This window comes from Penaeus monodon, chromosome 20, assembly GCF_015228065.2.
Source record: "Penaeus monodon isolate SGIC_2016 chromosome 20, NSTDA_Pmon_1, whole genome shotgun sequence".
Classification (NCBI taxonomy): Eukaryota; Metazoa; Arthropoda; class Malacostraca; order Decapoda; family Penaeidae; genus Penaeus; species Penaeus monodon.
Genome location: NC_051405.1, coordinates 40579553 through 40580503, shown reverse-complemented (window position 1 = coordinate 40580503; position 951 = coordinate 40579553). Strand labels below are relative to the sequence as shown.

Genomic DNA, 951 nt, shown 5'->3' with positions numbered 1-951 from the left:
AATGGTTTCTAAAGGAAAACAGAATTGTAGAAGGTTTTCAAAACTGACTCACGTGTGTTTTACGGTTTGCTCTATTATCCCAAGGCAATAATATCTGCATAACTTTTTAAATATGACATTGGATGTTTTAGAGCATGCATAAACATTTTATTCTGCCGTTTCGTTGATATCAAAACATCACATGAACTATTTCTGAAATACACTTGTAGAACCACACTTTAATATGTACCTGATTACTATTTCTGGTTCATTATCATGGTACTCTCGATTCATAAACTGTTTCAAAGTCTTTGTAAACTTTATCGTTCAAATAGTCCTGCGAAATATTACGTATACATGTTTATTATCATTTTTTAAATTAGTTTTAGTCACGAAGCACATGCTTTCTACATTTAGGTTAAGCCTACTTTGTTACCAAAACGAAAGTCTGTCCGTAATGAGCTCTATCTTACTTAATGCTATGTGTTAAATCTCGCGGCGATTCACATGTCTATTTACCACGTCGCAATGCCGTCTGGGTCACTTCTGGCGGGAAATCCTCAATGGCTGCTTCTGGCGCTGATGTCCTAAGCGGGGAATTCCCTCTGTTCAAAAGAATCACTTACAGATGTCCGAAATCGTGCCACCGCGTTTCCGAGATCTCCGAATCAGGTTACAAGAACGGAAGGCCTACGGATGTGGCACCACCGTCGAGGCCGAAGCCATGGCCACACCAACAGGTCTTCGGATGCGACGTCGCTCGTGGATCTGGGGAGTGACGTCACCAGCAGCGCCTCGGGAGATCGGCAGCCTCGCAGGTAAGCTAGCTGTGTGTCCATGTGTTGGCTGTGGGGAGAAATAAAAAGTGAAGATAAATAAGTAAAAAAAAGAATTAAAAGAGCAGATAAGAGCAAAGACGAAGATGGGGAAAAAGAGGAAGAGGGGAATAACTGAGAATATCGGTTTGGTTTA

The 951-nt window shown here is 41.3% G+C and overlaps 1 protein-coding gene across 1 annotated transcript in view; it reads right to left on the bottom strand.

The window, feature by feature from the left end:
- Nucleotides 1-951, bottom strand: part of LOC119585817 (carbonic anhydrase-related protein 10-like) — a gene marked incomplete at its 5' end in the record, with an annotated part of 34669 nt that continues 33718 nt past the window's right edge. Inside the window, 1 exon segment of the mRNA XM_037934543.1 lies at nt 1-825. Within this exon segment, the coding sequence (XP_037790471.1) occupies nt 803-825 (23 nt within the window).